Raw genomic sequence first — 12,742 nt, forward strand, 5'->3', positions numbered from 1 at the left:
TGATTTCTAACATGCACTCACAGAGTTGGCGTGGTCTTGCATCTGTCAGAGCAGAAATGAAAACTTCTTCTGCTCTCAGTGCGTTTTCCGTTGTCCTCGGTCGCATTCGTATGTAAATTGAGTGAGCTTATTTCGTCCATTGCCTCGAAAGATCTGAAAAAGCCCATAGACGCTCCCCTCGAAGAAATCAGAACAGAAGTAGTCAAAAGTGGACAAAAGAGACGGATTAAAACACCAGGTGTAAACGGTAATGTGTCTCCCTCGTCTGCTTTTGATCCGATCGAACAAAACGCATCTTAAATAACAAGTCTAAACAGGGCCTTAGAGTGTAATGACTTCACGTTTTGATTGTTGTGTTTTAACACAGGGGTTGTGACCTTACACTTCTGCGGCCACTGTGGCAGCTCTTCACTACTATGGAAAGTGGTTTGAGTCAGGACCCCACCAGCATCACGGTCCTCCTTCCTCTCCATCGCGCTCTCACCGAGCTCTTTTTCATCGCTGAAGCAAAGGCCATGGTGAGTGACCATCTTCTTCCTCTTTTCTCAAGCAGCTGTTCTAAAAACATTAATGAGAATGCAATCCATCTCAAACGTTTACCTCAGCTACAGATCTTTTTGATTAGCGCTGATCAGCTGTTTAAAGGACTGGTTTACACCATAATGAACATTCCTTCATGTGTGCTGTTACCAACAAATTAGTAACATTTTTTACACTATTATAATTATTTACACTGCCTTTCAAAAGTTTGATGTTTGTGAGATTGAAGTTAAAGGATTAGTCCACTTTTAAATACACTTTTCCTGATAAATTTACTCACCCCCCATGTCATCCAAGATGTTCATGTCTTTCTTTCGTCAGTCGAAAAGAAATGAGGAAATGAGGAAAAATGAGGTTTTTGAGGAAAACATTCCAGGATTATTCTCCTTACAGTGGATTTCAATGGCTACCAACAGGTTGAAGGTCAAAATTACAGTTTCAGTGCAGCTTCAAGGGCTTTAAACAATACCAGATGAGTAATAAGGGTCTTATTTAGCAAATCGATCTGTCATTTTCGAAAAAAATACAAGCGTTTATGCTTTATAAACAAAATATCGCATTGAACGTACTTTCTGCTTCCGCATTCTTCATAACGCTTACGCTGAATGTCCTACGCCATCCCTATTCAAGTTACGGAAAAAAACAAAACTGGCGCCGCGTTCGTTCTGTAAGTAGAATAGGGATGGCGTAGAACATTCAGCGTAAGCGTTATGAAGAATGCGGAAGCGGAAAGTACGTTCAATGCGATATTTTGTTTATAAAGCATAAACGGTTGTATTTTTTTCGAAAATGACCGATCGATTCGCTAGATAAGACCCTTATTACTCATCTGGTATCGTTTAAAGCCCTTGAAGCTGCACTGAAACTGTAATTTTGAACTTCAATCTGTTGGTAGCCATTGAAATCCACTGTAAGGAGAAAAATCCTGGAATGTTTTCCTCAAAAACCTTCATTTCTTTTCGACTGACGAAAGAAAGACATGAACATCTTGGATGACATGGGGTGAGTAAATTTATCAGGAAAAGTGTATTTAAAAGTGGACTAATCCTTTAATACTTTTATTCAAAAGTGACAGCAAATACACGTATAATGTTATTTCTGTTACAAATAAATACTGTTTGTTTGAATTTTCTATTCATCAAAGAATCCTGAAAAAAGTATCACGGCTTCCAAAAAAATATTAAGAAGCACAACTGTTTTCAACATTGATAATAATAATAAATGGTTTTTTTTGAGCCGCAAATCAGCATATTAGACTGATTTCTGAAGGATCATGTGACACTGAAGACTGGAGTAATGATGCTGAAAATTCAGCTTTGCCATCACAGGAATAAATTACATTTTACTATATATTAAAAACAGAAAACAGTTGATATCAGATGATAACATCAGTAATATTTTTGTATAGTTTCATTTAAGATGCATCATTTGTCTGCATCTTTGATTCTTAATCTTTATTTCATCATTTATTTTGGCATGAGTTTAGGGTTATACATGTGTAACAGACGTGACTTGTTCTTCAGACAGTGATGATAAAACAGTGACAAATGTGTCCCCTTCCAAAAATTCTAGATGCCCAGTTAAGTTATTTATCCTGGCAATGACTGTCCTGACAGTTGCTTTTTATGGAACATTTATATCGAATTCTGGGAGGCGTCCAGGTGACGTACAAGTAATTGTTTTGTGCTGTCATAAGGAAATAGTTCTGTGATGATATGTGAAAAACTGGACTGGAGAGCATAAGGTTTTTATTGTCATGTTTAATGTCAGATTTTATTTGGTCTGAATCATGCCAGGGTCTGAGAGTGTCTGTAAGGGGAGCTGCACTAAAATGAGTCTTCAACTCATACCCGTATGATTTACTGTTTCTCTCACATCCACCTGCGCAACTGTCTATTGAGTGCTTATGTGTCTCGATCCCAGAGTTACAGCATTTGTATGCTGTACAAGCCTGCCATTAGCCTTAATGACCACATGTTTTGCATGCGAGTCTGCAAGACTTGATAAACCGTCATTATGGCTGTTCGTAACGCATGTCCTGTTTACCGATGGAGGATCCTCAGCTCAATAGTGTAACTACTATGTTAGGCTAAAGGTTGACAACCACAAAGTGTCCAAACACTTAATTCTAAACATACCTGTTTTATATTTTGGATTGCAATGGGGAAATGTTTGACTTAGCAAGTGTTTTGCTATAATTCTTAAAAATAAAATCAACTTGTTTTGATATTTTTGTTATATTATGCAAGGAAACAATTATACACATGGTAGAGACAAAAGCGGGCACTAGGGGGCACTATGACACCTCCTTGTATTCAAAGTAAGCCAAAATGTTCTTCAAGAATGCAGTATTGTCACACGCACACAGTTCAGAGAGACACACAAACATTATGAAAATATGCGGTACACGATATTTATAGATATAAACAGCCACGTCATGTAAAACCTCTACCGTGCCTGAGTGAATGGCTCTCTTTCTTTGAGCCTGTGAATGGGAGGAAAGTTTTTTGACAATGCTCTTTCATCACTGAGACATAATCCTTTAACAGCCAAGTTGGACACGAATATGAAGTGGTTTGTTTTTGTGTGTGTGTGTGTTTGAATGAAAAATGTTTCAGTGAGCATTAGTGTTGAGGACTGACAGGCAAATGGATGAAGTGAGTGTTGAGTGGTTACACCAGTAGACACTCAACACTGTTTGGCCTCATTATGAAGAGCCTTAATCTCTCCCACAACCGCTGCACTTCTCAGAACTGACCATAAAGAGTTCAAACCTCTCAGCAGCGAGATGATTATAACTGATCTATTGTTTATTTTCAGTAAGGCAATGCTAAAAAATGGGATTAGAACACTGAACTGATGGGAGATTGTATTTGCAAGAGTGTTTCAGCATGCGAATACTCAGCTGATGCACCGTTTGAGTCGGAAATGAGACGGAAAGAAGAAAAAAACAGATAAGGCATTCAGACTTGCTCTGTCTTCCTCTCCTGTAAGTGTAGTAAGACTCATTTCTGCGGGATGACAAAAACCCCTCTTTCACAGAGGAAGTGGTTTCGAATGTGTTCTGACATGACAAAAGCTGCAGCCTCTCCACAGTCTACATAGAGTTCTGTTGAGAAATGCTTAGATGTCTAGATGCTGTTCGTTTGGGTGTAGAAGTGGAGTGCGATCTGAACGGCTTCTGTTAACCCAAAGCATTGATGGCACTCCATTCATAACTCCTCCCACTAAAGTCATCAACGCAGAGCTCTCAGTAAGGGTGTTGTTTGAAATGGATATATTTTAGTTTTTAAAATATTTTTATGTCGAAAAGCAATTTATTTACTTAAGTAATGTTTTATTTTTATTTTGTTACATTCTTCCAGCATGCTTATTGAATAGAGAGATATGAAAAAATAATATTGTGAAATGTTATTACAATTTTAAAATAAATCTTTTTTTTAATCTTTTTTTTTTTTTTTTTTTTTAAATAAGACCCTTCCAAAAGTAGAGTAAAAAAAAAAAAAAAAAAAAAACCTCTTACTTGAAATTAATTTGCTGCATATCCAAAAAAGGATTACACGCTGAGATACTAGCAATCTTCTTTTTATTACAAGTGCAAAAAATAAGTGCTCAGTTCATTTAAAAATCAGCAATTCTAGTTGAGTTCAAGTATTGAGTTTCCCTTTTTCCCTTTTTGGAAGGGCTTTATTGTATCTTGGAATTAGGGCTGCAACAAACGATTATTTTGATAATCGATTAATCTGTCGATTATTAGAACGATTAATCGACTAATCATCGATTATTGCACTGATTAATCAGTAGGCTTTGTTCGATTATTCTACTTTAGCAATTAGTTAAAATATTGAGTTATACTGTACTTTAACTAGTAAATAAAACAAGGAAATCACTTCAGCTTTTAAAAGTGTATTTTTAATCATTTTTAAGCCAACTGAATAGACCAATATACTATAAATATATAAATATAATGTAATTATGTGGGGGTTTTTGTGAAAAATGAAACAACATACATACATACACATATTACATATCATATATATATATATATATGTGTGTGTGTGTGTGTGTGTGTGTGTATATATATATATATATATATATATATATATATATATATATATATATTATATACACACACACACACACACAAACTATCGAGTTTATGGTCATTGAATGGCTTTCCTGAGGTAAATGTTACATTTTGTGTGATATATTTGTTTGCAAGTTTTATTGACTTCTTTCTGCGGTTAAAACTCCGATTAAGTGATTACAATAGAGATGGATTCATTTCAGTAAGTTAAGTAAGTACTTTTTGATGTTCATTCATGTTTATTTCGCGCTGTAATAGAGAGGAATAGGTTCACATGCCGCTTGAACCGAGGTGTTACAGCGATCTGCCACACAACGTTAAACAGAGTCACCACCACAAGTATTGTTTGAATCCCGTAGTAATATTGACTGAATTTAAAAGCTTAGACTTAGTTTTATATCAAAAGTAACCTGATCTGTCGGTGCGTTGCCGTTGTCTGTGTCCTCTTTGCTCTGCGATGCATCTTTCACTGTGTGAGAAAATGAACGTGTGGCGTGAGAACAGTGAGTTTGAATGAGAGTTGGTGGCCCTGCATGACAGTATTCTGTAGTTATGCTAAACGTTATGTTTGTTATGTTTATGCTATGTTAATCTCCCACATTTCACGGGTTCGACTTCGTTTGCACTATGCTCTCCAAAGCGCTGACTTCTTTTATTGGATTGGATCCCGGAGGGCTGCATTACAGTATTGCGCTACAGCGCCCCACTGGTTACACCGCGTTATTGCAGGCCCTTCAAATAGGTCGTATGAGATCAAGAGACTATTCGACAACAAAAATATTTGTCGACAATTTTTTATTGTCGACGTTGTCGATAATGTCGACTAATCGTTTCAGCCCTACTTGGAATCATGTGAATTGAAAAGTGTGCAAGATCCTATTCTTTTTAAAAATTCAAGCATATATTTTAAAATGTAATTTATTTCTGTGATGGCAAAGCTGAATTTTCAGCAGCCATTACTTCGGTCTTCAGCACCTTTTTGTGCTGTACTTGTTCAGTTTCCCATTTGTTATTAGCATTCTCATTTCTAGCCTAGCGTGCCATCTTGAGTTCATGAACACATTTTAACAATCATTATCCTTATCAACCTCGTTGTGTGCTGTGTTTATACGTATTGTCATAATACAAAGTTTACCTTGATGTGAACTGACTTCTTACTTTTTTAAAGGGATAGTTCACCCAAAAATGAAAATTCTGTCATCATTTACTCACCCCCAAGTTGTTACAAACCTGTATGAATTTGTTTGTTCTGCTGTACTTAAAGGAAGATATTTGGAAGAATGTTTGTAACCAAGCAGATCTGGCCCCCGATTTACTACCATTGTAGGAAAAATAAGTACTATGGTCAATGGGGGGCAAGATCTGCTTGGTTACAAACATTCTTCCAAATATCTTCCTTTGTTCAGTTGTTCAATATTGAAAATAGGCTTTTCCAACTTTGCTGCCGTACCATGGGAGCAGCAGGCACAATTATATGACGCAGTGCTTGAAAATAGGCTAACTTCCGTCAACATAACCAACATGACCACCTGTTTGCACAGGGAGCGTGCCTTGCAACCATGGAGACATTTGTGAGAGACAATTCAGAAGATATAGGTATATACACAAACTTAGTGCCGGTCACGTTGGAAGTTACCTAGTTTTCAGGCGCTGCGTAATATCATTGCGCCTGCTGCACCCATGGTACGGCAGCAAAAGTCCTTGATTATTACGCCGGAAATGAGAGTATAGTCCCTAGCCATATCGGCCTAGAAAATCACAACTTTTCATTTTTCGTTGGTCTTAGTTCACGACGTAACTACAGAAGAGTCAAGTTTTAAACAGGAAAAATATCGAAACTATTTGGTCATTTTTGAGCGAGATGCTAACGGTCTAATCAGATTCAATGAACTATGCTAAGCTGCAGCTAAAAGTGCTACCGCCAGTTTGGGTGAATGGATTCGAAAACGGTAAAACTCAACGGTTTAACTGTAGGGGAGCTGTAAAATGAGCCTGTTTTCAAAAATAGTGGTGTGTTCCTTTAACAAACACGTGTGAGTCTACTTTACTGTATTGCTATGCCTACTTTACATAACATGTTTAAATGGGCTTTACAGTTCCTAGGTTCCACCATGCTTCCTCAAAAGTTCCCTGGAGATTATGCATAACACAAAAATAGGATCTAGACTTTGATCAATGTGAAATACCTGGAAGAGAGCAAATACTCCTACCTCAGGAAATTAGATAGCAGAGGCATGGCTGATTTAGATGGTGTCTGGTTTGATTCAGAGTCATGTCATCAACAGCATGGTGCTGTTCCAAACCCCAGATTAACAGCTCATGTGGGCCAGTCTATGGTGAATAACAGTATAGTCTAACTGGCCTTGAATTGAACTGGCTTCTCATCAGATTGCTCTCCTGGCAAGTGCTATAGAATAAATTCAGCAATTTTTACAGCTCGTTTTCTATATCAGATATGTCATATTTATATTGTGGGTGAATACTGAAGCTGGTCTGTGTCTTTTCATTTGTCCATCAGGAGCAGGATGTTCTGCAAGAGTACCTTCTTGCTCTCACCACCAATGAACAGCTGGTAGTGCGCACTGCACAGGTAAGACAACCACACTCCCTATTGTGTTTATAGATTTTTTTTTATATATATTTTATTTTATATTTTTTATTTTAACAGGTTAGTCCCCACTGATATTTAAATCAAGAGCAGACAACATAAAAGCACTAGCTGAAATATATAATTACAATAATAAAAAATAAAAAAAAGGTCAGGTAGGATGGAAATCATCAGTGATTCAGATTGCCATTGAAATACCTACATAACAATGGTTTAAACTCATTCAGTGTAATTGGATTTAGAAGCTTGAGGAGAGTTTGTAAGCTGTTCCCAGATAATAAAAATACTAAAATATTGAAAATCCTTTTTTCCTAGTTCAGACAAGGCTTTATGAACAGCATGTGTGGTAGGGCTGGGTATTGACACAAATTTCAATATTCGATTCCATTTCGATTCACAAACTTGCAATTCCGAGTCGATTATTTTTCATGCATATCAGGTACAGTACATGGCAAATTTTCTTAAGGAAAAAAATCTCTCAATTAATGCATGTAAACTATACATGGAAGTCAAGTGGTACTACATTACTAGAATATTAAAGGTTAAAAATGAACTGTTTTGTATACAAACACTTAAATTACACTCAAGGAAGTTTTTATAACAATAAAGTTAACTTTACAATTACATAATTATATTTATACTCCAATCCGTTTTTTTTTATATATAAACATTTAAATGGTGGCTGTCATAAAAAACTTGACGGATTTATTCAAACATGCATTAAATATTGAAGAATATTAAAAATGATAAAATATGTAATATGTCGCATGTATTTAGCAAAATGCTCCTCTCTAGAGTTCATTCAAAGTCTTTTTTTATTTTTTATTTTTCTAGCTGGCTAATATGGAGTTTATGGTCACTGAACATGTTTTTTCTGAGGGAAATGTGACGTTACATGACAATGTTTTATTGACGTTTTTCTGCGGTTGAAACACTTATTGAATGATTACATGAGACATGATACAGATTTAGGTAAGTTGTACTGTATCTTTTAATGCACCTTTGGGTGTTCATTCATGTTTATTTCGCACTGTGTAACTTGTTTTTAAGCGGAGGAGATGATCAGTTTGTCTTGATCTGAGACGCTACAGCGATTCTGTCACGCCACATTAAAGAGCGCCAAACTTTTTTCTAACTTCATAATAAAATGGACAGAATTTGAAAACTGAGACTTTGTTTCCTATCAAAAGTAACAAAGCACAAATCTTATTTATTGGATGGAAGGTGCCCTACAATGTTCCATTTATTCATCAACTGAAAACAGGATAGACTAATAGTTTCTTGGAATTTAAGAATCGATATCAGTTCGTAAAAATGAAAATCGATTAAAATCGAGAAATATATATTTTTTACCCAGCCCTAATGTCCAGTGAACATATGCCATAAACTCCACATTTGTAACATTAAGATGGTCTTGCCTTGTAAATAAATATGGACCGTCAATTTAACTTGTTAATTCAGTACATTTAATTATTTAAACAAAAACTTTATGTGAGTAGCGCGAGTACCATAGATTGGCCAATTGTATTAATTAGCATATCATGTAATTCTGTAATATTTTTAATCAATATATACACTATATACCAATGAATAATTTGACATATAATAAGAGAAAGATAACAGAGCTTGTTATACAATATACAGTGAGTTAGTCAGGGTTGTGCAGTTGATGAAGACAAAACTGATGCACCCATCTTCACATGAGTACATCTACAGTATAACAGGAGCCACATTGTGTTTTCAGTTGCATTGGTTCACTGCTTAAAGTAAGATGTGGCAGAACCTAGTGCATTAACGTGTGCCATAAAGCTGCTAATTCACAGGAAGGACAGGAAACCACAGCACAGTGTAAAGGTGAATGTTTTTCAAATGGCTCTGATGGATGGCTGCATTAAATGTCCCACCATATGTTGATAAGGAATAATGATCCTTTAATGTCTAATGATGTGTAAAGCTTGTTTTATTAGCACAACTTGATGACTGACAGCCATTGTACGGAATGGATACTTGATGAAAAATTAATGAAAGTGTGTTTTATTATTACTATACAGTAGAGATCACATCATTGTGATCATTTATGCTGCTTCTGTTGCAGTAACATTCGTTTGAGTACAGGTTCATAAATGCAATTTGAGAAAATACTTGTCTAAATTTGAGTTCTCTGAAAGTAAGAGTTTACGACCTTTGTTCACATACTGTAGATAGATAATGGCGACAAATAGTGACAAAATTGCCTTTGGTGAAATAAATATTTGCGCTCCTCATCACATGATGGCTCTAACCAAACATTATGCTAAAACAGCTGAACATCAGAAAGGATATTGATAAAAACACCTTTGTCGATTCTCACACGAGGCGTATGTGTTTCCATCATCCATATACATGTGTGCAAGAGTGTGTTTGCGTGTGGGCTGGGGGCAACTCTGTTGCTTTTAGTCATTAACCCCATTATCGTGTTGGGTGTGGCGCAGGCTCATCTCCGCCACAGGGGCGGCTAAAGGACCGCATTGTGATGTGTAGGACGGGATTAATGCTCTGTATTTATCTTCTCCCTTGCACCTTTTTAGCTTCAATGGAACACGCTTGTAATATTCATGACAGCCAAACAAGTGGTTTTATGTTGTTAAGCAAATAGTGTTTTTGTGCCAAAAAAGTTTTAATTGGGTTGAGCAGTGGCATATTTGAAGTGTGATAATTGTATGTTTGTGTGTGGGTGTTTTTGCTGCTCTGAGGGCCACAGGTGTGTGAAACGGTTTGATAAATTACCCACAATGTTTTGCTTAATGGTTTTATTCTCTTTCTCTCCCTCCCTCTCGTTCTCTCTGATGTTTTCTGCCTTTGTTGCCCCCCACTTTTTCTTTTCTCCTCCTGTACTCACTTTTCTTTATATTGTTCTGTTTTATTGCACAGGCGCTGAAGAACATCGCAGCCATCAGCCTGGCCATTAATTACCCAAATAAATCCACTAAGCTGCTCAACCTGTCCCCATGAAGGAGGGATGAAAGAGAGATGGAGATGAGAGAAGGGAAGCTTGCCAGAGCCCCATGGGTACGGCCTTCTGCGCTCGACGGCTGCGGCGCGAACGGGCCACATACGTCTTCCAGAAAAACCCACCCCTTCGCTGTTAAATCATGAAGTGAGGGGCACATTGATGTTTCGTGTCTCTTCGTAATCATAAAAGTTTCCTTTTGAAATGATGGGCGAAGGATATTTTGTTTTTTGGGCTCGCCTCGTCTGTTTTACTTCTGCTTTAACCATGAGAGTTTAGTGGGCTGTGCCAAATTTGTTTCTCACCCATAAACACGTGTTTCTCTCTTCTCTCCTTCATTTTCTTTTTCGTAAAAGCCACCGTGGGCAAGACAATCGATCAAAGTGAAAGCAGGTCACCTTTCCCTGCCTCACACGCTCTCCCTGGACACGTCGCCTAAAAATACGAAGCTCCCGGCGCAGTCTCATCCTTCAAAGTGGCCCGAGACTACATATATATATATACGACTCGCGATATATCGATATCTATCCAAAACCACAGGGCCTTGTCTCTGTTCACCCTCAGTGGAGCCTGATGAGCTGATGTTTGTTCAGTACTAGCAGTTACACTTGAAAACCACATGCTTCTAGACAAATACTAGCTGATGTTTGCGAGTAAAAAAAAAAAAACGACAAAGAGTTTGATGTGCCATTTGAGTACAAAAGGCCTTAAGAGAGCAGCTTTCAACTGATGGTGGGCCAGTTAACAAAGCTATAAAATGTCCTAGTAAGCGGAATGTCAGCGCTCGTGTCTTACGTTGTCCCGTCCTAGATTCTCAAAAACTCACTCGGTAGTGCAGCATACCATCAGGAAATGTAGAGCACTATGTACAGAAATATCACTTTATGTTGTGCTGCATGCAACACTGGACTGAATGTCATGATGTCCGTTACTGTTAGGGGATATCGGTTGGTGTTTTATAGTTCTGTTTTGTAATATTACTGCAGTTGGAGGTGATCTTAAGTGTTTGATCTGTTGATTGATACACAGTTGTGAGTTTAGCGGATGATCATATGGTGCATAACTTCATCCATCGAAGCTTCATCCATTTCCTTCTAATCTAGCGATTAAGTCTCGCCAGTATTTTAACTGTGGTGACATGGATACGGTTATGGAAGTTGGGCTGCTTTAAAAAATATAAATATTATTATTATTACAGGGACATTATAGGGTGAATCTTGAGTGAAGCATTTGATTGGCTAATAGAGAGTGATGCTGTTTTGCAGGTCAGGTTCTTAGTTCTAATCAATGTTTATTTAAACAGTTATTGTATTAATTGTGATTTTTGCCCTGTAGTCAAGTGTTTCTATTTTTTATAAAATATCGGAGTAGTCATTTAGGATTTTTTTTTTTTTTTTTTTTTTTTTTTTCTTGACAGGGGTATTCAGGTCTGTGATTTTTATTTCTGATTGATTTCATTTTAGTTGGAAAGGGATTGAGATGGATAGTTATTTATGCCAAAGAATCATTGTTTGAAAAAGAAGCATCAAATGCACAGAAATGCTTATTTATCTTCCGGAAGGAGGCTGTTATATTGAGGTTGTTGGTGGTGGTGGTGGTGGTGGTGTTATAATAGAAAAGAAGGTTAAAGTGTAGGGCTCCAACGACGGACACAGATCCTTTAGTCGTCAATGTTTTTGTTTACATACGTACTAGCATGGAGCACTGGCTACGTTTGGTGGCCCTGTTCAGCCTCAGTTCGGGTGGGTTTTAAAATGTCTGCCAGGAAAACTTCCTGTCACTATAAAGCCTCAGATATTAACAAACGATGTGCCTATGTTTAAAATGAAGCAATCTTAATTTAATCTTCATATCATTGTAAAAGTCCTTTCTCCAACTATATTTTTAAAAAAAATTATATAGTTTAATTGGAGCATTTTCTATCTATTTTATTTTTATGAATGTCTTTTTTGTTTTTTTTTCTCAGTTCATGGCTTCAATTGCTTTGAATTTGACATGAATGTATATAGTTGTGAATATGGACAATTCCATAATTGATATGAAAATAATTTTTCATGTCAGCCCTCCGTTAATGAAAACTCAGAACAATGTACTATATTGTTGTAAGTTTACACTTGATCCTTTTGAATTGATTTGCTATGTCACGCAAAAAAAAAAAAAAAAAAACTGCTTTGGGTTGATTGCTCATTTGTTTTTAATTAAAAAAGCAAGATATGCAAATTCATGTGCCTAAAGGTTTCCTTCTTTTACATAAAGTCACTTAGAAGTCAAATCTTGAGCATGATTTAGTTTAGTTTAAGCAATTCGTCTTTTGTAAATTTAAGTTTTATAATATATACCGTAAAACATTAATTAAATACATAAATTTTTAGCAATATTGTATTTTATTTTACTTAATTTTGGAGTGATTATAATGTATTTTAGTTTCTTTTTCTCCCATTTATGCTAGTTTTTATTTTTATTTCAGTTAACTAAAACTAAATGAAAACTTTTTTATTTTCGTTAACGGTAATAACAA

The 12,742-nt window shown here is 36.4% G+C and overlaps 1 protein-coding gene across 3 annotated transcripts in view; it reads left to right on the forward strand.

Annotated features, from left to right (window-relative positions):
* zzef1 (zinc finger, ZZ-type with EF hand domain 1) overlaps window positions 1-12,448 on the forward strand; it is a 55,412-nt gene extending 42,964 nt beyond the window's left edge. For all 3 annotated transcript variants that reach the window (XM_048187797.1, XM_048187799.1, XM_048187798.1), the window contains 3 exons: window positions 368-518; window positions 7,146-7,217; window positions 10,146-12,448. In XM_048187797.1, the coding sequence (XP_048043754.1) occupies window positions 368-518; window positions 7,146-7,217; window positions 10,146-10,226 (304 nt within the window). In that variant the 3' untranslated portion in view covers window positions 10,227-12,448. The remainder of the gene's footprint in view (window positions 1-367; window positions 519-7,145; window positions 7,218-10,145) is intronic.
* Window positions 12,449-12,742: the final 294 nt, after the last annotated feature.

The sequence above is a fragment of the Megalobrama amblycephala genome, linkage group LG4, assembly GCF_018812025.1.
Source record: "Megalobrama amblycephala isolate DHTTF-2021 linkage group LG4, ASM1881202v1, whole genome shotgun sequence".
Lineage (NCBI taxonomy): Eukaryota > Metazoa > Chordata > Actinopteri > Cypriniformes > Xenocyprididae > Megalobrama > Megalobrama amblycephala.